General features: G+C 52.7%; 1 protein-coding gene across 1 annotated transcript; it reads left to right on the top strand.

Moving 5' to 3' along the window:
• Positions 1-9,154: 9,154 nt before the first annotated feature.
• On the top strand, positions 9,155-12,167 carry TPBGL (trophoblast glycoprotein like). Its single transcript, XM_070273294.1, has one exon. It carries the CDS (start codon positions 9,427-9,429, stop codon positions 10,597-10,599), a length of 1,173 nt encoding a protein of 390 aa, XP_070129395.1. The 5' UTR covers positions 9,155-9,426; the 3' UTR covers positions 10,600-12,167.
• Positions 12,168-22,532: the final 10,365 nt, after the last annotated feature.

Genomic DNA, 22,532 nt, shown 5'->3' with positions numbered 1-22,532 from the left:
TAAGAAAGGACTGAAACCACAGTGCAATAGAGCTGCTCCAGCCCGGCAGAGAGGAGGAGGGCCACGGCAGCTGAAGCCAGGCAAGGCTGCCACTTACAAAGAGGTACAGATCAATGAAAAGGGTAGGCAGTCAGGGTCATGTCATATAGGAGCTCTGAGCAGAAATAGAGAAAGAAAGAGACTAAGGGTCGGGGAGGGAGGAGCAGAGGAGTCATCAGGAAGGCCTCCTGGAAGAGGAGTATCACTACGAAGATCAGGAAATCTGGTGTCAAAGTTTTGGGAGGTGAACTGGAGGTGGGCTCACCAACCATCTTGAGCGCCAGGGCCTGTGCTGTGGCTACCTTGCATTCCAGGTGGGTGCTAGGGGAGCGAGGTTGGAACCACTCAGGCCAAGGTGTCCTCCAGGCTCCAGCCCCAGCGGGTGGGAGGCTGCCACATGTTCTCATCACGCCTTCTCACCTGGAGCCAGAGCCTGATGCCTGATGGCTCCTCTGCTAATGGCTTCCAGGTGTGTCCTTGGGCCCCTGGGGGGAGACATGCTGGAGGACAGCCCCCCTCCTACCCGAGTCCCACCCCTCTGGTCACCTTCAGCCACAGAACCGCAGAACAGAGGCTGGCCTAGGGCAGGCCACGGTGCACTGGTGCAATGTCACCCCAGGTGGGAGGGGTATTAAAGCTTAGACTGCCTCCATCTTTGATTGGCAACTGACCTCTGAGCCCCCTCATCACTGTCATTTCTGGCTCCTTGGAATCTTCAGTGTGTGGGACCCAGGGGTAGCATGAAAATTACCCTATAGAATAAGATGGCCGGATGACCTGCATCTCTTTGGGGAGAGGAGTTGGCCCGGTTCCTCCTTATGAAAGTGTGTCTGTGCCTGTGGGTCTCCTTGAATATAGGTCTGTTTCTTTCTGCATATCTGTAACTTTCTCTGAAAGGCTGTCTTTGTAACCATTTGTCTGTATTTCTGAGACTATGTGTCATGTGTATCTCTGTGTATTTCACAGCAAAGCTTTCCTTGACTGTAACAACAAATGCCGTCAGTGTTTATTGTCTAATAAATGGAAGTCCAATATCGCCCTTCCTGCTTCACCTCCCTAAGGCCTGAAGTTTTCATTCCAGAGTTATTTCCAGCCTAAATGGGGGGAGTCTGATTCATGCTTTGCTGGGTGTGACTTGAACTCAAGAAAGTGGGAAGTACATGGCTGATGAACTGAAAAGTAGCAGGGGTGCCAGAAATCACTCCCCTACGGCTTAGAGCAGGCCCCAAGTGCCAAACACCTTTTAGTCACTGGGTTCATCTCCTGGCATTCTCCTGGTCCAGGCTGATTCTTGAGTGCGTCTGTGCTCCTGAACAAGAGTTTTATCATCACCATCCTCACCATTACCTCCTCCTTCATCACCATCACTACTATCATCACCACTACTATCATTATCACCCCCTCTACCAACATCAACACCATCACCATTACTATTGACTTCACCATCAAGACCACAACCAGTATACCATAGTCACTGTCACCATCAACACCACTATTTCATTACTAATGTCAGAGATTTCTAGTTACTTTTCAATAGCTATTTCTCCTTCTTCCTCAATAATAAGGACCATGACTCTTTGCTGGGCACATTGCCTCCCAGTTAAAAGACTATATTTCTCAGGCCCTTTGAAGCTAGTTAGATGAAGCCATGCAAGTAAAAGTGTTGAGTGAAATTATGGGAAGCGCCCGTAAAGAGAAGGGGCACCCTTATTTATTCTTTGCCTTCATCTGATGCTTGATCTGATGGCTGGTGCTCTAGCAGCCATTTTATACCAGAAGAGTAAGGACTACACCCTAGGGAAGGCAGAGTGTGAGTCTGGAAGGAGTGTTGGTTTCTCATGACTGTGGAGAAAGCACTCAGGCTCTGGACTGCTACATACGGACTTTCTTTTATTTATGAGAGAAAAAAAATGAACTCCTATTTCTAGATCATTTAAGAGATTGTTGTCTGGGCACTCTAATGCGTACAGCTGCACCTAATGCTAATTAGTATACATCACCACATATTAGTTTGCATTAAAAAATCCAGGCCAAGGATCCGTATATGAGAGATTTAGGGGGGATGGGATGGGGGAGGGGAGAGAGAGGTTGATTGAGGGATTGAATTCCAGGACATGGGAATGATTCCTACCCTTGGGAAGTAGCCATTATGAGGCAGACAGAGGCAAGAAAGATTAGGACGTTCAGCACCATGGACAGATCAAGGAACGGCGCAGCGAGGCGCCTTGCAGGAAAAGGGGAAGAGTTCAGCGATGGCGGTGCTGGTGGCGGTGGTGGCGGCGGTAGCGGTTTTCTTCAAGATACGTTCACTAACCCCTACTCTGTGCCACGCACTGTGCCAGTAGCAGGGATAAATACCATGACAAATTTCCACCAAGTCGACCCTCAACTCCCCAGACCAGAGCAAGCTGACCGACACGGGAAGGCTGCCTAAAGCAGAAGGAAGGCTTGAAAAGCCACTGAGGGGTCAAATGAGGACTGTGTGACAGAATGCCGAAGAATAAGGGACCCTGTGGGTGGCGGGAGGGCTCACGTTGGAAAAGGGTGACAGGGTCAATCAGTCTGTGAATTAAAGGAGAGTCTAGCACTGGGTGGGAGTTAAGGAAGTGAGTTCTAAGGACTCTTCTGTTCCTCAGATTCTACATCAAAGATTCCAGTTTCTGGTCCCAGGAATCTATGATACTGTGATTGTCAGGGCATGTGGAATCTATGACTAAGATTCTCCAATTCTAATTCTAAAGCTCTGAATCAGTTATCTACTGTTGTGTAACAAACCCCTCCCCCAACTTAATGGTTTAAGACAGCAACCATTTTACTTGTTCACAATTCTGTGAGTCAGCAATTTGGGCTTGGGTCAGCTGGGTAGTTCTCCTGGGCTTCTGTGGGGTCACTCAGGCAGCGGGAGCCAGCCGGAAGATCATCTGGGAGCTGCTTGATCCAGAGGGCTTCAGCTGGGATGGCTCATTTCTGGTCTCTTCTACTAAGAGGCTTGCTTGGGTTGCTACACATGGAGATCTCAGTGGGGCAAGAAGAGGGGAGCCCCAATGCACAAGCACTTTGTAATCCTCTGCTTGCATCACATTTGCTGATGTCTCAATAGCCAAGGGAATTTACACGGCCAAACCAAAGCCAGCATGGGAAGGGACAGCATAAAAGCTTGGATACAGATGGGCAGGAGTCATTGAAGAACATTAATACAACAACCCACTGCAGGCTCTAAGTGTTTCAGTCATCACCATTCACACCACCAACACCATAAGAGTTTTACCTTCTGATTCATACATACCATGGTTCTACGGCTCTCTGAGTCTGCTGTTCTTAGGATTCAATGTTTTGATTCTAAGATCCTATAATTCTAGAAGTAGAAGGCTTGGTACTGCTGAGCAGGATCATGAGGACCCAAGAGGATACTAAGGAAGTCAAGCAAACTAAGGTCACTCCTCGATCTAAGCAGGAACCCACCTGCCTCTCCTGTTCCCATCCCTCTGCCCCCAACTTTCTGTCTGGAGCAGGACAGTGGCATGAGCACCAAGTCGGGATCAGAAAACCTAGATTCTAGGCCCTGTTCCATCATTAATCTGGGTGACCCCGAGAACAGCTCTTAACCTCCCAGTGTTCTCAGACAATGGACTAAAACGGCAATCCTCATCTTCCAAATGACGCAGAACAGTGGTGAAGCCAGGAGAATTGGGCCCACTGACCTCCCTTATCAGATGCCTGACCCTGGCGCAGCTGAGGAAGAGGGTTTTGCTCCCACCTCCTCAAACTGCATCTACAGCTGCTGAGACCCTGAGTTTTAAGGAAACCGAGGTTTAAAATCAGTTATTACCCTTGGTCTGTGCTGACCTCTACCAGCAAAAGAAAGGAAGGAGGGGAGGGGAGGAGAGGGAAGGAGTCCAACTCTGCTCCTTCCCCTCTCCTGCACCCACTCTTGCCTCTGACTCCATTGAGTTAACACTGAAATCCTGGGCCAGACCCTTCCCGGCTTTGAGCCTCAGTCTGCTGTGCCATGTTGCTTCTCCTGGAGGAGGAGTGTGGAGGCAAAAAGTACCCCATGAGAGGGGACCTAGACCAAGGCAGCTAGGGGGACCAAAGACAACCCACTGGCTGAACCACCGTGTAGCACAAGTGAGCAACTATAAGCCCAGAGAGAGACAGGGATCCACTCACAGTCACACAGCCAGCCAGCAGTAGACCAAGACCAAAAGCCAGATGGGGTCATTCTCTTTTTCAAAACTTCAGTTTCAAATTCTAAACTGGGGATAACAAATCCAGCCTGGGGCACCACTTAGAAACTGTCAAGTGCGGTGCAAAGGCAGTAAAGAAGGAATCAGGGTTTTCCTGAGGGCCTCGGAGTCTGGGTGGGGGAGGATGCATTGAGGAAGCACTTACACTTTCAGAGGACTCATCCAGCTCATTTATTTTAGCCTTTCCCCAGAGGCCCAGGCCACAGAGTGGAGGAGGAGGGTATTAAATATCGGAGAGTTATTTAAAAGCCACTCACCCGCCCCTCAGAAGCAGAGCATGGCCTCTGCTGACTCAATGGAGAAAATGAGTCTGGGCCTATGGATTTTCCTGTGGTTCATGGCGATGGGGGAAGGAGAGAGTGAGAAATGGGAGAGGCAAGGCCTGCAGTGGCATTTTCCCCTCCCAGCCCGCTGGTGCAGAAGCCACACAGAAGAGAGAACCCAGGGCCTCCGCCACCACCTAATGATTGAGCCTCCCTGTCAGCCGTGGCCCGCTGCTCTCCCACTTGCATCAGAGGAAGGGGGAGCAGAGGGAAAGGGAGGGTGCCAGGATAAAGGGACCCTGGATGGCAGGCCGCCACAGACCCGACTTAGGACAACCCTGCAGACCATCCTACGGCCACGTGAAAGTTGGGGGGGTCAAGTTCAAGGTCACACATTGAGAAGGTGGGGGCACCAACTTGTGAAAATCACAGTGTTACCTTCCCCCCAAGACCCTCATCCCTAAAAGGCCAAGGGCACAGGACGCAAAAGCCCCCAAGATCACCCATCTGCACACACACCTTTGCAGACAGGGAAACTGAGATCTGGAAAGGGAGACTTGCCCAACGACTTCAGCAACACGGAGACACCTCTGATGGACAAATTTTGGAGCTGGAGGTGACAGGGAAGGGGCCACCTGCTGGGTGACCTCAGGGAAGTCGCCAAACATCTCCAGCCTCCCCACCAAGGCTCAGTGGAGCTTACAGAGGGCAGGGCCTCTGGGAGAGCAAAGGAGCCCAGCGAAGGAGCTGGAGTTTCAGGGAGGGGACAGTGCCTTGGAAGACTCAGAGAGGGGCTCTGAGGCCTAGTGGGACAATAAATTCAAGAACTGGGGCCCAGTGTGCCTGACATGGGCATTCTCAACCCAGCACAGGGCAGGCGATCACTCTGCTTGGGTGGGGCTGGGGTGACTCACTTGCCGAGTCCTAAGGAAATCCTGAGGGCTGGAGCTCTCTGCCCACAGGCTCCCCTGGGATCTGACCCAGTCATACTCCCCAGAGAACGAGCCTAGGACGGGGAGGGCTGCGGCAAAGGAGATGAGCAGGAAACCTGAGCTCCTGTCAGACTCCGTCCCAGGCAGCTGTGCAACCTTGGGGAAAGCACTTAACCTTTCTGGGTGGCTGTCTCCTGGTGTAAAGTGTAGATGGAGGATTCTCACCTCGCCTGCCTCACAGGGATGGGAGGATGGAGCCAGAGATTTTTAAATCATTATTTCATTCAATAAATGTACCCCAGTGCCTTCTCCCTGCTGAGCTCTGAGCTGTGTGCTGACCACACAGGAAATCAGTGCAGTCCTGAACTCCAGCTACGGACCGTCACGGGGCTCAGGGGAGCTTTAGCCCTCTGATCCCTAAGTGAAGTTCAAAGGAGAGAGAAGGAAGCCAGGAAGACTTCCTGGAGGGGGCAGAACTCAGGCTGAGCCCTGAGGGACAGTGGGCTGGCCTGGAGAGACAGAGTCGAGGGGAGAGAGCACACCAGGCAGGGCAAACAGTCTGAGCAAAGATACTTCCACCAGATATATCAGGGAATAAACACACAGCCTCAGATGCAATCAGATGTACATTTATTGAACATCTACTGCATGCCGAACACCGACAACCCCAAGATGGAGAGGGTTTTCTCCAGAGAACAGAGACCCCAAAGGCTTGCAGACTTGGTTCCAGGGAAACTTGGACAAAGAAGGGGAACACCAGCACAGAGAGGGAGGGCGGGAGGCGGCTGGGCGGGGCAGACACAGGGACAGCAAGTGGACTCACTCCTTTCACTACCAACCCGGAATTTGCTGTCAGGGTAGAGAGGAAGATGGAACAGAGAGAAATGACATGGGAGCTAATTAGTCCCAGGAAACGGCAATGCCTCTTCCAGAGTCACAGGGCGAACGTGCAGCAGATGCGGGCCAGGCCCCCGGCCCCTAGGTGACAGGGCTTTTCTTGTTTCGAAGCACTTGCCACTCCCTTTATCACAACAGCTCTGAGAGGACTAGGAAGGAGAGCAATTCAGAAGCCCACCTACTTTCCAGAAGTAGAAGCTGACAGCCCAGAGGGGAGAGAGGTCCAGAGTCACACCAGACCCTTGCCAGCGTCTGTTCCTGGCCTCAGCCTCCTGGGGTCAGAATGAGATTGCCCTTGGCCTGGGCCCTGTCAGCCACAGCCATACCTTGGACAAAGCCATGGGCAAGGGCCCTGGGGCCAGGTTTCCAAAGTCCCAACAACCACTGTCTTGGGGGCAAGTCCCCGGCCCTCTGCCTCAGTTTGCCCATTTTTAAAAACATGGCCATTGCCTTATTCTCTGGTACCTGACAGTTCTAGGCTCTCTCGGGGCCTCCTTTCCCCAATTGAGGTGTCTAGCACCCCCCAGTCTAGGCTGCCTACTGCCCTGCAGCCCTTTCCGAAGGGGGCCATCAGCCAACCAGGAACCAGCCACCATGGGAGCCTGGGGAGGGGGCTCTGGATCCTCAGAGGCTGGAGTTACTCTGGAATTAGAGAACTTGCCATTCATTCATTCACCCACAAACATGTACTGCACACACTCTTGTGCTAGTCCGTGTACTGGAAACACAGGGAAGAGCCAGCGCCTCCACTGGGGGAGACGTCAGACGTGGGGCCTGGCACTGACGTGGGCCAGGGCTAGGGCGAGCGCCATAGCCGAGGGCCCAGCCCCCATGGCATCTGTTTGAGTACTTGTGCCCATACGAGAAAAGACACCACAGCCGGTTACCTCTACAGACCACCGGCATGGTGGAGGACGGGGGTGCTCAGTGTGGCAGCCAATCCTGGACGCACATGCTTGCACGCACGGGTCTGTAAGCCGGCCCATCTGAGAACGCACCCAGGAACCTGCATGGGCCCAGAGCATGAATGTTCACGTATGTATGTGCTTGTGAATCTACGGACGCATACTGAGGATGGACTCAAATCTATGTTCACATGTGCGCATGTATGAATGAGCCTGCGTATACACGCACGGCGTACACCCAAGCCTGCCTGGAACTGTGCACAAGCTTCTGCAAGCTTCCCCCTGTGTGTATATGCACACCCAAGTGAGCATGAGTCTGTGCTCACAAGTGGACACACCTAGGTCTATTTGTGTCAAGCTTGACTCTGCATGTACAAGTGCACGCACACGTACAACCTCACATGCACATCTGTCCAGACACGCCCAATCCTGCATGTGCAAGTTACTGTTCTCATCTGCCAATACCTGGGAGTGAGGATGGGGACAGGGGAGGGGGGAAGCAGGAGGGGAGGGCCAGTGCTCCCTCAGCATCAACCACCCAGGTTTTTAACATTGGTCCTTGCCCGAGACCCAGGCCACTGCAGGGTCTGCCTCTCCTCCTTAAGTGATATTGATCTGTTGGTCGATCTGTTAAATATAACCTCAGGGAAGGAGTCAACCCCACAACTGTCCCTAATTCAGGAGAAAGAGGCTAACTGATTCTTGGGGGCGGTGGGGGGGGAGGGCCCTCTATCCCAACCAGCTCTGCTGATACCAGAATGGCCTGCAGATCAAGTGTCAGACTCTCCAGCCTGAATAATTCATGCCAAGGCCAGGAGTGCTCCCTTCTCAGGAGCCTGTCTCTTTAAATCAGGTCTGAAGCTTCCCAGTTCTGCAAAAAAAAAAAAAAAAAAAAAATCCAGAACAAAACAAACCTATACGCAGCTCAGCCCTGGCCCCCTCTGAGACGCCCCCCACTCCATACTACAAAATCTGCTCCTGTTCTCCCAACTTCTAGAACCCAAAGCCCTCCCTTCACCATTCACAGGTGGGGAACCCTGGAGGGCAAGAGGCGCAGTTGATGGTGTCCATCAACCCCAGGGTCCTGAGACCCAGCAGAACAGTCCAGTGGGGTGCCCAGGGGCTGGGGCAGGAAGACAGCAAAGAGCTGAATCACCACACCCACCGGGTCCCAGGGCCTGGGAGGGTGGTTGGGGGAGGAGTCTAGCGTGGCAGAAGAAACCAGATGGAAGAACTCCTCTGCCTTGAGTTGGGGGGAGGAGGGGGAGGAGCGTTGGGAAAGGAGGAGGGGGTGTCGTTGACTTCCCCGGGGTGGATGGGGAGATTGGGATGGGGTCGCGAAAACGCTGATCCCACAGGACTTGCAAGGGTGGTGACCCAGCCAGGCCTAACTAACTGGGATCGCAGAGGAGGGGGCCGAGGCTGGGGATTTTCCAGTCTCTCCTTGATCATAGAGATTAGAAGAGCTTGAAAAAGAAGTAACTTTCTCAGCCCACCTCTCACCCCTGTCCGCGCTTGCAGGGGGAACTCTCAAGTCCTCTCCCCAAATTCTCGCTCCGTGGTGCTGACCCACCTGCCTGCTCTCCCGGCCCGGCCCCGCCCCACACGTGCCAGAGAGGGAGGAGGCAGGAAGCAGCTTAAACGTGGGGGATGGGGGGAGATGAGGGGGAAGCGAGTCAGAACCTCGGAGAGCCAAACTTCTCAGCAGCCCCGAAGCCGGAGAGGGGGGAAGAGAAATCGCAGCAGCCGAAAGCCCTGATCCTCGGGAGCCTCCCACCCCGCCTCTCGGCAAGGAGGGCTCGGAGACTCCGCTGGGGGCGGAGGAGGAGGCCGGGAGGCGGGGAGGGGGGAGGCAAACCCTGCCCACTCGGCTCCGAGCCCGGAACGGCCGCGGAAGTCGGAGGCCGGCGCGCAGGGCGAGGAGGGCACCGGGGGCGGGGGGCTCAGCTCCCCGCCTGACCCCTCTCGCCCCAGCCAGCAAAGTGAAGGCTCCTCGGACTTCAGAGCCAGCGGACGCGCCGACAGCGACTGCCAGCCGCTCCGAGCCAAGGACTCGCCCCACCCGCCCCCTCCCCGCCCCCAAGGCGCTCCGAACTCACTGGTGAGCGCGGCGGCCCGGGCGCTGGATGCGGGGGCAGCCGCGATGGCCCCGCGCGCGGGACGGCCGGAGCAGAGGGGGCCGCTGCTGCCGGCGCTGCTGCTCGTGGCGGCGGCGCTGAGCCGGCCCGCCGCGCCCTGTCCCTTCCAGTGCTACTGCTTCGGCGGCCCCAAGCTGCTGTTGCGCTGCGCGTCGGGCGCCGAGCTCCGGCAGCCGCCGCGGGATGTGCCGCCCGACGCGCGCAACCTCACCATCGTGGGCGCCAACCTGACGGTGCTGCGCGCGGCCGCCTTCGCCGGCGGGGACGCGGACGGGGAGGAGGCAGCGGCGGCGGGCGGCGTGCGCCTGCCGCTCCTGAGCGCGCTGCGCCTCACGCACAACAACATCGAGGTGGTGGAGGACGGCGCCTTCGACGGGCTGCCCAGCCTGGCGGCGCTCGACCTGAGCCACAACCCGCTGCGCGCCCTGGGCGGCGGCGCCTTCCGCGGGCTGCCCGCGCTGCGCTCGCTGCAGCTCAACCACGCGCTGGCGCGGGGCGGCCCCGCGCTGCTGGCCGCGCTGGACGCCGCGCTCGCCCCGCTGGACGAGCTGCGCTTCCTGGGCCTGGCGGGCAACGCGCTGAGCCGCCTGCCGCCCGCTGCGCTGCGCCGGCCGCGCCTCGAGCAGCTGGACGCGCGCCTCAACGCGCTGGCCGGCCTGGGCCCCGACGAGCTGCGCGCGCTCGAGCGCGATGGCGGCCTCCCCGCGCCGCGCCTGCTGCTCGCCGACAACCCTCTGCGCTGCGGCTGTGCCGCGCGCCCCCTGCTGGCCTGGCTGCGCAACGCCACGGAGCGCGTGCCCGACGCGCGGCGCCTGCGCTGCGCCGGCCCGCGGGCCCTGCACGACCGGCCGCTCCTGGACCTGGACGAGGCGCGGCTGCGTTGCGCCGACGGCGACGCCGAGGGTCGCGGGGAAGAAGTGGAAGTCGCCGGCCCGGAGCTGGAAGCCTCCTACGTCTTCTTCGGGCTCGTGCTGGCGCTCATCGGCCTCATCTTCCTAATGGTGCTCTACCTAAACCGCCGCGGCATCCAGCGCTGGATGCGCAACTTGCGCGAGGCCTGCCGGGACCAGATGGAGGGCTACCACTACCGCTATGAGCAGGACGCCGACCCGCGCCGCGCGCCCGCCCCGGCCGTCCCCGCCGGCTCCAGCGCCACCTCCCCGGGCTCGGGCCTCTGAGCTTCGCCTGTTCGGGGTTGGGAGCTGCCCCTGCCAGCGGATCACCTTATCAGGGCTTCCTAGCCTGAAGCCGTGGGTCTGAGACACCCGCGAGCTTGGGGCTTTGAGACCTGCCCCTGACCGGCCTGAGACCTTTGGATTACGGCACCCCCCTCCCCGGAGGCCCCAAGCTGTACCCGCTCTCCGCAGCCTCTGAGAGCTCTCATCATCAAAGGCCTAGAGACACCCCCTTCTGATTCCGGAAACCCTAGCAGCCCATCCCAGGCTCTGACACATCCTTCCTGAACCATCAAAAGCCCCCACGCCCGCTTTCAAGACTCACCCAGAGACCCTGCCCTTCAACCCGAAAGCCCCGAGACTACCTCCGCCACCTGTGCTTCGAGCCCAGCCCTGTCAGCGGGAAACATCGCTCTAGACTTCGCTGACCGCCATCTCCCGCTTGGAGCCCTCAGCTCTCTTCCCGGGAATCAGGGGCCCTCACATCCCATCCTGGTCTCAGAAGCAGAGCACGCCCGCCAGAAGGGTTTTGTGGCCTTTGAGCCTTTTTTCTCATTCCGAAGCTCTGAGCTCTCCATCCTGGGTAGAGCCCCACATCCCCCCTGCTCTGAGGGTTGGGCACCCACCCCTAAACTGAGGATGTATCTCATACCACCCCCTACTCCGGCTGCGGCTCCAGCCCCTCCCTTCCTTGGCCCAGGCTTGGGGCTCAGCTCCCATCTGTCTCTCCCATCCCAGGGACCGGCACACCCTGTGATAGCCTTAGTGTGGAGCCGATCCTCAGCCTTTCCCATCGAGGCTTTGACCCCCCCAATACTCAGTGCTTGTCCCCAGCCTCAGACTCTCAGCTCTTCACCCCGATCTGAGTTTCATCCCCCTGCCTGAGTCTTAGGCTCTCGGTTCCCCAACACCCATCACTTGCTCTCAGTACCGTCCCCTGCCACTCACTGGGTCAGGGACCAGGGAGGACTCCATCCTTGGGATGTGCCCATCCCCCTGTCCGCCTAGGATGAGCTCTCCAACCCTGCAAGACAGGTGCAGGTGCACCCCCAACCATCCTAGCAGATCCCCATGGGGAAGGAGAGAGTCCTAGGGGTGCAGAGTAGATGGCCGGGCCTCAGAACCAGGGTCATCCGTCCATCGTAGCCTCAGAGAGGGGTCGGGGAAGGAGCTCTGAAGGTCTGGGAGCTGCTGCCCACATGCTCTTTCCCACTCACATGACTCTTCTCCCTGGGGATTCCTTGCTGCTGTGCACCCCCCTTTCCCATATGCCTTCTAGAAGAGGAAGGGGGCCTTGCCTCCTGTCTCAGACACAAGCCCTCCTGATCAGGGTCAGAGCCACAGAGCCCTGCCTTCTGCATGATCCCAAAGCACAATTGGTGAGTGGGGAGGGGGCTGCCTCTCCCTGACTCCCACCCCCTAGGTCAGGCAGAAAGGCTGGCCTGTGCTGCTCTGCACACAGGAAGCCACCCTCCTTCAACGTTCTGGCTTGAGGCCTGCCTTCCCATGCCTACCCAAGAAATCTGGAACTCCCTTGGGCAGTTTTCTATAAAGTCTGCAATAATCTCGGATACTCTCCTCTTGTAAGTGATGCCGTGTCATTCCTGCTGACCTTGGGGCATTGAAGGGAGGGTGGGAGGGGACACTTGGGAGGGCATTTTGGACCTCCCTGAGGTGAGGGGTGACCCTTGGTATCTTCCCCTGGACTATGGGAGAAGAAATGGGCTCTGACTGCACGCAGCAGGATTGGGGCTAGACACAAGGAGGGACTTCCCATTGGGACGGCATTGCTCTCCAAACCAGTCTGCCTTTGATCCTTTGTGATGGGGTTGTCCACAGCCAGGATGGGACCCTCTGCTTCCTCGCTGTCCTCTTACCCTTCCACTCTCCATCACTGCAGTGGGCGTGGTTGTGGGGGAGATGTTGTTAGACTGACCAACACTGGCGTCAGGGAGGAGATCCAGCTACAGAGAATCAGAGGCGGTTTTCAGACAGGACAGAGGAGGGGTCATTATTTGCTGCTTTGGCATCATCCCCTGTGATGAATTACCTGACACTCCCTCCTGTCTCTTGTCACTCCACGCTCTCCCAGCCAGAGGAGTAAGAGCTGCACCTTGAGTATGCGGGAGGCTGAGAGGAGAGGCAGCCTAGAGTGGGGGTAGCTGACCCCTTGAGATGTGTGGAGCAGGAGACAGGTGGGTTCTGGGCTGGCGGGGCTGGGGTAAGAGGCTTATCTCCTGCCTCAAGGTCCCCGGGCTGGATTATTTTGTATTTAGGGTCTCAGAGTCCTGGAACCATGTGGCGGAAGTCTAGAATTCTGGCATTTTCGAATTTTCGGGCCACTGGAATGTGTGCCTTCTAAACATTGGCAAGCAGCTCAGAGGTAATGTGGGAAGCCTCTAAGCCGCCCCAACAAGGAGCACCCTCCCTCGATGAGCAGCTTCCTCCCTCCCTTCCTGGGAGCATCCCTTTCAGGGCCAGAGGGATCGGCCTGGGAATCAATGACGGTCCCAGCTTTGCCGTAGGGCCAGGAGCGCACCTCAGCCCAGGACAGCCCTTCACAGAGTTGGAGACAGCGCATGGGTCTCCTTCTCTTCTCCCAGCAAGTTCCCTCCCCCTTCTCCTAGCCATTCCTCATGGGAAGGGGTTAAAGTCTCTTGGAGCATTCCCATCTGTCAGTGACCTCTGAAGGGTGCTCTGCCAGTCCTCCAGGATAAAATAGTGATGATCTCTCTAACACAGAGCACTGTGTCTCTAACAGGTCACCTCCCGGGTTCCAAAGACATGTCCTCTGGTAATGTTGCCTAAGACTGCAGTAAGTCCTGGCAAATAAAACATGCTATTAGCTGTGGGTTCATTGTCAGCAAACGTCTTTGAGGGTTTTATATGAGAGCTGCTGCTAAGCTAAGTATCAAATCAATAGCTGTTAACTAATTCAGCGTCTAATGTATGCCAGTTGATATTTAACTTTAGTGTCATTCACCGATTCCCATTAAATGTCTTCTCTGGGCTGCCACTCTTCTTGCGGCCTGTCAGTGGCCTTTGGCCTTAAGGGAGTATCAACAGGTCCCCAGGACCCCCAGCCTAGCCTCCTCCACAAATCCAGCCATTCATTCAGCCTCTGCTGAATGCAGTGTTGCCAGTCCTAGAGAAGCTAATGACCCAGGGGAAGAAACATTTACTGGAGGTCTAGAGAAAAGAAGTCCCAGGAAACTGTGAGAGCTCGGGGTAAGGGCCCCTGACCCAGCCTAGGGAGACTTCTTAGAGGAAGTCACATTTGAACGGGTCTTGAAGGATTACTAGGAGTTTGCAGAACAGAAAAGATCAGAAGCATCAGCTTGTGCAAACACCTGGCGGCAGGAAGATATTGTTAGTCTGAGAACTGAAGAAGACCGTTAATGCTGGGAGTAGATTGGAGGATGTGTGTGGGTAAGACAGATCTGTGTTCCCCAGAGTCTCCACTGGGGGGCACTAGAGGGACCTCCACCTTCGGAGGCGAGGTCAGGGAAGTGGAGAGTGACATGCAGGGTAGGAGAGCTGTGCGGAGCCTCTTACCTGTTCCTTCCTTTTGCCCGTCCTTTTTGTGCCTCAGTCTGGGCACCGGAGGCAGAGAGGAATCAGACCCAAGCTGTGCCCACAGGAGGCCAGATGGGCAGGGGGATAAGGGAAGGGACCACTGGAGGAGTCCAGAAGAGACCTTGCAGGAAAAGGTGAGCTAGAGGGGTCTGGCTGGCCCTGCCCTGACACTCTGATGTGACCCACCCACTCCAGACCCTCCCTCAAGAGTGCCAAGGCCCCACCGAATGGCCAGCCTCCTCTTCTGATCGTATGCTGTGAAGGCCGCTGGAAGTCTGAGGTGGGCAGGGGACTGCGGGGGCCCAGAGCCAGGGGGAAAACTCGGCCAAGATGTCCCCTTAAAGAGCAGGTACACTAGAGAGCAGGAGAGGGAGAGAGGAGAGATGTCAGAAATGTGATAGACACGAAACCAGCGACACACTTTGAGAACATGTCAGACTTCCTGGGGTAAAAGCTGTGAGATTTCCTCTCAAGAACAGAGGGGAGCCATGATCACCGTCTCCTTGAGGAGCCTTTTCTTTCCACGACCCCTTTCCCACCCACGCCCCTCAGGTCTGGGGCGGGAAGTGGTGAGGGCCCAGCTAGAGTCCAGAAGTCTAGGTTTCAGTCTGAGCTCAGCAGACTTGCCATGTCAGTTGGTCCTTAGTCAGAAATTCTGGTTGAGACCCAACTGTGTGCTGGATGCTGGGGATCCAGCAGTGACCACAGCACAGCTGGCTCCTGCCTTCCTGGCCCAGTTGACGCTGACCTTGAGCACCCCTGCCGCTCCCTGGCTCCAGGTTCCTTCCGTCCAGGCTGGGGCTGGACCTGTGACCTCCAGAGGCACTGCCTGCTCTCACTGAAGCCCTTCTTCTTCATTAGGTTTCTGCCTTGCAGACTCTTGGCCCTAATTTACGGGTATGGCCTTTCCTGGACGGGGAGAAGTGACAGGGGCAGTTAATATTCCTATGGTAATGCGTTCGGCTGCCTTTGGAGTCCCCATCTCCACCCCTCCCCCCTCCCTCGCTGCCTCCCCTCCCTGAGTGCTGCCTCAGGGCACTTTACCCTGGCGCTGGCCAGTCCCATGCAGACCACCTCAACTAACCCTTCATTGTACTAGTGGGGAAACTGAGGCCCAGAGAGTGCAGGAGTCTGTCCAGGTCACACAGGTGTCAGGAGCAGAGCAGATCCAGAGCCAGGATGCCCCCTGGGGCCGTCCCTGCCCTGCTCTGGGTCTGAGTATCTGGCTAGGCTGCCCTACCTCTTAACTCTGCATCTGCACCCCTGTGGCCATTGCCTCCTGCAACCAGACCTGGGCCTGTGGTGGCCTGGAGATGGGAAGGTGAACAAGGAGGGAGTGCGAGGACTCTTCAGCTTCCGTGGGCAGCTTCAACAGGCCTCAGGAACCTGCTCCAGCCTCCTGCAGGCAGAAGCCCTGCTGGGGGATCCTTCTTGAGGGAGAGGCATCGCTGAGAGGAGAAAGGGTTTGTTCTGGAAGCCCAGGCTCTGAGGTTCCCACACACGAAAGTCATTCCTCCTGAGTTTCTGTGCTCCGCTGAGCACCTGCTGAGATGGGCCAGTCCTGCTCTCTCCTCAGTAAAGCTGGGGTCACTGTGATAATGGAAGTCCAGGGGGCCCTAACTAAGGTAACCACCCAAACTAGGAAAATTTGGAGCGAGAAAGGGGCCACTATTAATAATTATATCAGGACAAGTATAAGCTTGGCTTATGGGCCCTGGACTCCAGCGACTTTTGACAAGACTTGGAGGGGAAGAGAAAAAGTGCTAGACTGCTAGGCCAGCTCATCTGCCAGCACTAGATGATTAACACACCCCTGTCCTTGACCCTGTCCTCCAGCCCCCTGAACAACTCCTTGAACCCTATTCTCCAGCCACACCAAGCTACTCAGATCCTAGTCACTGAGCCTCGCTATTCCAGGTGGGGGTACCTTTGCTGACACACGCCCTCTGCCTGGGACGCCCTCTCCACACAGAGAGCGTCAGGCTGCTCAGCTCATGCCCTCTGCTTTCCTGACTCCTCTCTTCCTCCTGTCGCTGGACCCTCAGACCTTTACTTGTCCTGATTGTTTTTCTGGCCCATTGTGCCCACCACACCAGAAGCTCCCCACAAGGGCTAGCCCAGATCCCTTTGGGTCCCCAGTCCTGGTGCACAGACTTGTGCGCACTGGCCCTGCCCCACACACATCCAAAGCACAGGGGAAGGGGCCTCACGCAGGGCCGGTGGCCTCCCTCTGCTGCACGTGAGATGCCCACTCCCTTTGACTCCCACAACTCCCACCTCATGGAAATGGGGAGGCCGTTATGCAAGACGCGTGCATGGCCGGCTCCTCGTTACTGTTCAATAAAGTGAGAAAACAGAAAGTGCGGCTTTAGAACATGTAATCATGTAAAACATAATTTTCCTTAGCTTCTCAACTTTGAGTTTTTAATACAGTTAGACCTTTCTGGCCCTCCATTTGGAATACTTGTCCAGCGTCCTATCTGGGCGACGTCGGCCACCAGCTCCACCTGTCGCGGGCCTTGGTTCCTTGACCTAGGGAACTGCAGCGACATCTGGTGGCCAATGTGTGTCAGAGCAGAACCTGCTGTAACTTTTCTTTGCCTGCGTGCGCCATCTGCTGGTGAACGTGGGAAAGTTCCTTCTTTTATTTAGTCACAAGTACAAGTATTTTATAAAGCGCCTAGTATGTGCCAAGCACTGTGCTAGGAAGAAGCTGGGGATTATTCCAGGCACTTTACATATATTAACCCATTTTAGCCTGATGACAATTCTATGAAGTAGATATTATTATTATTCCTACTTTACGAATGAAGAAACTAAGGCACATAAAGATGAATAATTTGGTCAAGGTCACACTGCTAATAAAGGGCCAGTTTGGGCTTAGAACCCAAAGCTCATGTGCTTAGACCATAAACAAGTAAATAAACAAGCAAGATACTTCTTATGAGAGAAAGAAACAGAGCGATGTGAGAGCAATGGGGAAGAGTGTCCTTTGAGTGGGGTCGTTGGGCAGACCCCTCTGAGAAGATGGCTTACTCTGAAGAACAAGAAGGAATGAGCCCTGTAAAGAGCCTAGAAAGGTCACTCTAGGCAGAAACAGTGAGTGCAAAGGTGCAGAGACAGTATTTTATCGGATGGAGGCCAGCTCTGGCTATTCTACCCCTGAACACCTCTCCAATCCGTCCTTCTTTTGCTTCCCCTCGTGGTCCCAGCCTCCACGTCTCTCAGCTGGATCCCTGCCTCCAACCTCCCCCTCTGGTTCATCCTCCACAATGCAGCCAGAGCAATCCTAAAAATGCATGAATCTGATCCTGAGGCTGCCCTGCTTAAAACCTGTCCCACTGTCTTCTGGATAAAAACCAAGCTCTTCTGACCGATTATCCTGTAACCTCCCTCCCCAGGGCATGGTCTGCTTCCACCTCCTGCCAGCTCTTCCGGTTCCCTTCATCCTAGACACACCAAAGTCCTTACAGTTCCCTGAAGGTACCAGGTTGTCACCCCCTGAGGCTTCCCACGTGCCATCCCTTCTTCCTAGAATGTCCCTAGCCTCTCCTCACCTCCCTACTTCCTTCTCATCCTTCAAAACTCAGTTGAAGCAACTCCTCCTCTGGGAAGCCTGCCTTACTCTCCTTCTCACCCGCCCCAGCTGAGCACGATGGCCCCTCCTTAGTGGTTTCATGGCATGAGTACACGTCAGCCCCCACCTCCAACATCCATCAACTGCCATCCCAAGCCTTTGTTGTCACACCTTATCCTCCTATGAATCTGAAATCTCCTTCAGGGAAGAGATCATCTTATCTGTGTCTGCCGGGCCCAGCATACTCCTCGGCAAAGGGTACCTGCCCAGTAAATATTATTTGCTGTTGGTGAGCTTTCAATTGCTTAGATTTTTTTTTTTTTTTTTGCTTTTTTATTGAGATAGATATTTGCATTGAATAACACTCTTTTTGGTGTACAGTTGATTTTGACAATCAAGATATGGAGCAGTTCCACCACTCCCAAAATCCATTCTGCTGCCCCTTTGTACCCAGCTCACCCTCAAACACAGCCACTGGCAACTAGTGATCTGTTTTCTGTCCCCATAGTTTTGCCTTTTCCAGAATGTCATATGAATAGGATTATCCATATTTGTCCTTTTAAGTCTGGCTTATTTCACTTAACCTAATGCATTTAAGATTCATCCATGCTGGCGCAGGTATGGCTGGTTTGTTCATTTTATTGCTGAGTAGTATTCTGCTGTATGGCTGTATGATAGTTTATCCATTCATACCAGTCGAAGAACATTTGGGTTGTTCCCAGTTTTTAAGAATTATAAATACAGCCATTATTAAAGTTCATGTACGGGTTTACTCTTCATTTCTTTTGGAAATGGAACTGCAAAGTCTTATAGTATGTTTAAATTTATAAGAAACTGCCAACCTGTTTTCCAAAGTGTCTGTACCATTTTGCATTCCCAGTGGCACTGTATGAGGGTTCCAGTTCCTCCACGTCCTCACCAGCACTGTTTATTGAAAAGGCAACAATTGGATTGCCTTTGCACCTTTTTGGAAAATCAATTGACAGTATCCTTGCAGGTCTACTTCTGGATTCTGGATTCCATTCCACCTACGTAGGCGCCTGTTTCACCGCTACCACACTGTCTTGATTGTTGTAGCTTCTAGCAAGTCTTGAGTTCAGGTAGTGGAGAACTCCAACTTTGTTCTTCCTTTTAAAAATCGCTTGGCTATTATAGTTCCTTTATCTTACCATATAAATTTTAGAATCAGCTTGTCTATCTACATTTTAAAAATCCTGCAGAGATCTTGACTTAGACTGCACTGAATCTATAGTCAGTTTGGAGAGAACTGATATCTTAACAATATTGAACCTTCCAATCCATGAACATAGTACATGTCTTGACTTGTTTAGGTCTTCTTTGATTTCTTTCATCAATATTTTGCGCTTTAGAGATGTGCATAGGGAATATTCACATATTTTATTATATTTATACCAAGTAATTTCATTTTGATGCTATCATAAATGGTATCATCTTTTTATTTGGCATTGCCTTTTTAAATTCAATTTCCAACTGTTTGATGTTAATTATACAGAAATACAATTGATTTTTCTATATTGATCATGTATCCTGCAACCTATGTTAACTCATTTATTAGTTCTATTAGCTTTTTTGTAGATTTCTTGGGATTTTCTATGTAAATAATTATGTTGTCTGTGAATAGAGACTGTTTTATCTCTTCCTTTATAGTTGGCAGACCTTTTATATCTTTTTCTTGCCTTATTGCACTGGCCAGGGTCTTCAGTAGGATGTTAAATAGGAGTGGTGAGAGCTGTGATCCTTGCCTTGTTCCCAATTTTAGAGGAAAAACATTCAGTCACCACTAAATACAGTGTTAGCTATAGGCTTTTTGTAGATTCCCTTTATCAAATTAAGGAAGTTTACTGAGAGTTAGTTTTTTTGTTTCATCATGATTGGATGTTGAATTTTGCAAAATTCCATTTCTTCATCTATTGAAATAATTTAGCTGCATCCCATAAATTTAGTTATTTGTGTTTTCATTTTTATTAATTCACAATATTTTCTAATTTCCCTTGTGGTTTTTTTCTTTGCCTCATTTAGCAATGTGTTGCTTAACTTCCAAGTATTTGTGAATTTTCCAGATACTTTTCTGTTATTAATTTCTAGTTTAATTCTGTTATGGTCAGAAAACATATTTTTTATGATTTAAATTATTTTAAATTTATTAAGATTTTTTTTAGGCCCAGAAAATGGTCTTTCTTGGTGAATATTCCACGTGCACTTGAAAAAAAAATGCCTCTTTTATAGTTTTGAGGTGAAATGTTCTATTGATGTTAACTCGGTCGAGTTAGTTGATAGTGCTGCTCAAGTCTTCTCTATCCTTACTAATTTTCTGTCTTCTCGCTCTGTTGATCACTGAGAGAGGAGTGTTGCGGATTTGTTTATTTCTCGTTTCAGTTCCATCAGGTTTTGCTTCATGTATTTGAAAACACCATTATTAGATACATATACATTTAGGATTGTTATGTCTTCTTGGTAAATTGACGCTTTTATTTTCTGTATTATGTCCTTCTTTATTCCTGGTAACATTCCTTGTTCTGAAGTCTGCTTTGTCTAATATTAATATAACCTCCTCAGCTTTCTTTTTATTATTGTTTGCATAGTTACCTCTTCCATCTTTTCACTTCTAACTCATCTTTGTCTTTATATTTAAAGTGAGTTTCTTGCAGACAGCATATGGTTGGATCTTGTTTCTTTAATCCAGTCTAACAATGTATCTTTTCATTGTTGGGGTTTTTTTTGTTTGGTTTTTCGTATGTTGAGGAATTTCAGATTGTATCCTGGACGTTGTGAATGTTATTTTGTGTAGACTCTGGCTTGGTGGTGATGGTACTAATCTTGGCACAAATCCGCAAGAGAAAAGAGGGGGGAAAAGGGCAATTCACCCCATGCAGATTACTGCTCCAAATTTTGACTCCCCCACACCATCTGCCTGCTTTTGTTTAGTTTTCAGAGTCGTTGTTATGTTTTGTATTTTTGTCTAAAGTTTTTATGTAATCGGCAGGAAAGAGGCTGAAGTGAACTTACTCTGTCTTGGCCAAAATTTGAAACTGCTCTCCAGTTTATTTTGATTTACTGGAGTTTAAAAAAGCTAAGAGAAATGAAGTCTCAAAGCACCACGAAGACGGTGACAGCAGGAGAAAAGCCCAAAGCTTGAGAGGCAACAACAAAGACCCATGTTTATAACCCTGTTTAGATGTCAGGGCACTCCTTCTACATTGCAAGTATCCGGGCCAATATGATTACTTCCATTTTTTGGATAAGAAGGTTAAGGAAGAGCTGGTGATTTGCCTGTTTGGTCTCCGATCTAATCCCCTAGCCTCCTTCTCTGTATTTCAGAGCACCGACCATTGCCAACTACATTCCCCAAGATTCCTCGAAAATTAGCTTTTAATTAGATTCTGCCAACAGGAGGCACAGGCATGAAACTGGAGGGCAGGAGGAAAGGAGAAACCAGACTGTTTCTCCCACTCTCTCTACTTTGGGCAGCATCCCCAGCAACAGCTGTCTTGCTTCTGTGGTCTGGAGTCCTCAGATACCCTCTCCCTCAATGTCCCTGCTGCTCTGCCCTGGTTCCTCAGCTCCGTAACACCTCCTCCACCCCTGTCCTTCCCCCTCCAGGTGGTAGTGGTTTCCTCTTCTACCTGATCTCTGGGTTGCCTCACATCCCATTTGCCCTTTCAACTCTTGCAACATTTTTTGAGGAAGATCAGCCCTGAGCTAACTACTGCCAATCCTCCTCTTTTTGCTGAGAAAGACTGGCCCTGAGCTATCATCCGTGCCCATCTTCCTCTACTTTATATGTGGGACACCGACCACAGCATGGTGTGCCAAGCAGTGCCACGTCCGCACCCAGGATCCAAACCGGTGAACCCCAGGCCACCGAAGCAGAATGTGCGAACTTAACCACTGCGCCACAGGGCCGGCCCCCTGTTGCAACATTTTGAGAACTGGTTTCTTCTCTTAAGTTCCTGCTACTGAAATACCGGCATGGCCTCTGTTTATCTGGATTCGGACAGATACAGTCCACGTGGGAGGGCAGAACAAAAGCTCTCATTCAAGTCTCCTGATTCAAACGTCAGTGTCTTCCCACTACCCTTCTCTGGCTGGAAGAGAGGATCAGAGGAAACAGCACACCTTCTGGTCAACCAGGAGGGCAATGCTTTGGTCTACGTTGCCCATTATTTTACAGGGATGTAAAAAAAAAAAAAAGTTTTTCATATATAATTAATTTTCTAGGGAAGTCTTACATTCACGGGCATGCTACTTTTGTGTTAATACAGTACATTATCACTTATAACTCTGCATTTTCCTCACCTGTATCCTCACTCTCCCACATGTTCTTTTGGAACGGGGAGTAGGTAAGCCAGAGAAAACTGAAGTGACTTCGGAGAGACCCAGCAGAGCAGGATTCGAGAAGTGAATGAGAACCAGGGCTGGGACTGAGGCAGGACTCCAGCTGAAGTGGTCAGTAGTGTCAAACAGAAGATGGGATGGCTTCACCCCAGGAGCAAACCAGGGGTCGTAGGACCCAGTGGTGTCTGAGAGGGATCAGAGGCTTGGCAAAATCCTCAAGGCCATAAGGTAAATAGCAAAGAGGGGAGGACAAAGCTTCTTGGCAGTCTCCAGAAGGGGGTGCAAGAACCAGGTTGGGCTTGGGGCTACAGACAAGGGAAGAAAATGCCTGACCCAGCCACGGACCCCATCCGCCAGTCCAGGGCAGCAGGACAGCATTTGCTGGTCTATGTCCTGCCATGGGCTTATGAGACAGAAATAAAAGCAG

The sequence above is a fragment of the Equus caballus genome, chromosome 7 (assembly GCF_041296265.1).
Source record: "Equus caballus isolate H_3958 breed thoroughbred chromosome 7, TB-T2T, whole genome shotgun sequence".
Lineage (NCBI taxonomy): Eukaryota > Metazoa > Chordata > Mammalia > Perissodactyla > Equidae > Equus > Equus caballus.
The sequence above is the reverse complement of the archived record's forward strand: the minus strand, read 5'-3'. Positions and strand labels throughout refer to the sequence as shown.